The sequence below is a fragment of the Aegilops tauschii genome, chromosome 2, assembly GCF_002575655.3.
Source record: "Aegilops tauschii subsp. strangulata cultivar AL8/78 chromosome 2, Aet v6.0, whole genome shotgun sequence".
NCBI classification, from domain to species: domain Eukaryota; kingdom Viridiplantae; phylum Streptophyta; class Magnoliopsida; order Poales; family Poaceae; genus Aegilops; species Aegilops tauschii.
The window spans coordinates 91,509,670-91,510,635 of record NC_053036.3 but is presented as its reverse complement, the minus strand read 5'-3'; the positions used below and the strand labels follow the sequence as shown (position 1 = coordinate 91,510,635).

Here is a 966-nt window from a genome sequence, read left to right as displayed (position 1 = left end):
CTCGGCTCCTGGTTGGCGTGTATGTCGACGATCTGGTCGTCACCGGAGCCGACGCCAAGGCGATCCACGGTTTCAAGACAGAGATGATGGGCAGGTTCCGCATGAGTGACCTCGGCCTGCTCAGCTTCTACCTAGGCATAGAGGTGAAGCAGGGGGCCGGGGAGATCACTCTGTCGCAGGCGGCGTACGCCGGCGAGCTCTTGGAGCGGGCGGGGCATGGCGGACTGCAATCCAGTGCATGTCCCCATGGAGCCGCGCCTCAAGTTGAGCAAAGAGGGACCAGAGCCGCGGGTGGATGCCACTCACTACCGCAGCATCATCGGAGGGCTTAGCTACCTCACCCACACACGGCCGGACATCATGTTTGCGGTGGGGTATGTGAGCCGCTTCATGGAGGCGCCGACCACGGCGCACCTCGCCGCCGTCAAACACCTGCTGCGCTACATTGCAGGCACGCGCAAGTATGGCTGCAGGTATGTCAAGAGAGGCGATGGCAAGCTCATTGGGTACAGTGACTCGGACTTGGCCGGCGACGTCGACGACCACAAGAGCACATCGGGCAACCTCTTCTTCCTGGGAGGGGCACCGATCACCTGGCAATCACAAAAACAGAAGATCGTCGCCTTGTCTTCGTGTGAGGCGGAGTATGTGGCAGCAACAACGGCGGCGTGTCAGGCGATCTGGTTGAGCAGGCTCATGAGGGACTTGCTGAAAGAGGAGGCCGGCGCCACCACTATCTTCATCGACAACAAGTCCGCAATCCAGTTGTGCAAGAACCCGGTGTGCCATGATCGCAGCAAGCACATCGACGTCCGATTCCATTTCATCCGCAAGTGTGTGGAAGAAGGCAAGATCAGGGTGAAGCACATCGCCACGGGTGATCAACTCGCAGATATTTTCACAAAGTCACTAGGGCGCACGCGGTTTCAGCAGCTTCGTGCACGCATTGGTATGGTCGAGGTTTAG

At 59.3% G+C, this 966-nt stretch overlaps 1 protein-coding gene across 1 annotated transcript; it reads left to right on the top strand.

Annotated features, from left to right (window-relative positions):
• The first annotated feature begins 390 nt into the window (after positions 1 to 390).
• LOC120973567 (secreted RxLR effector protein 161-like) lies at positions 391 to 966 on the top strand. The gene has a single exon (XM_040399370.1). It carries the CDS (start codon positions 391 to 393, stop codon positions 964 to 966), a length of 576 nt encoding a protein of 191 aa, XP_040255304.1.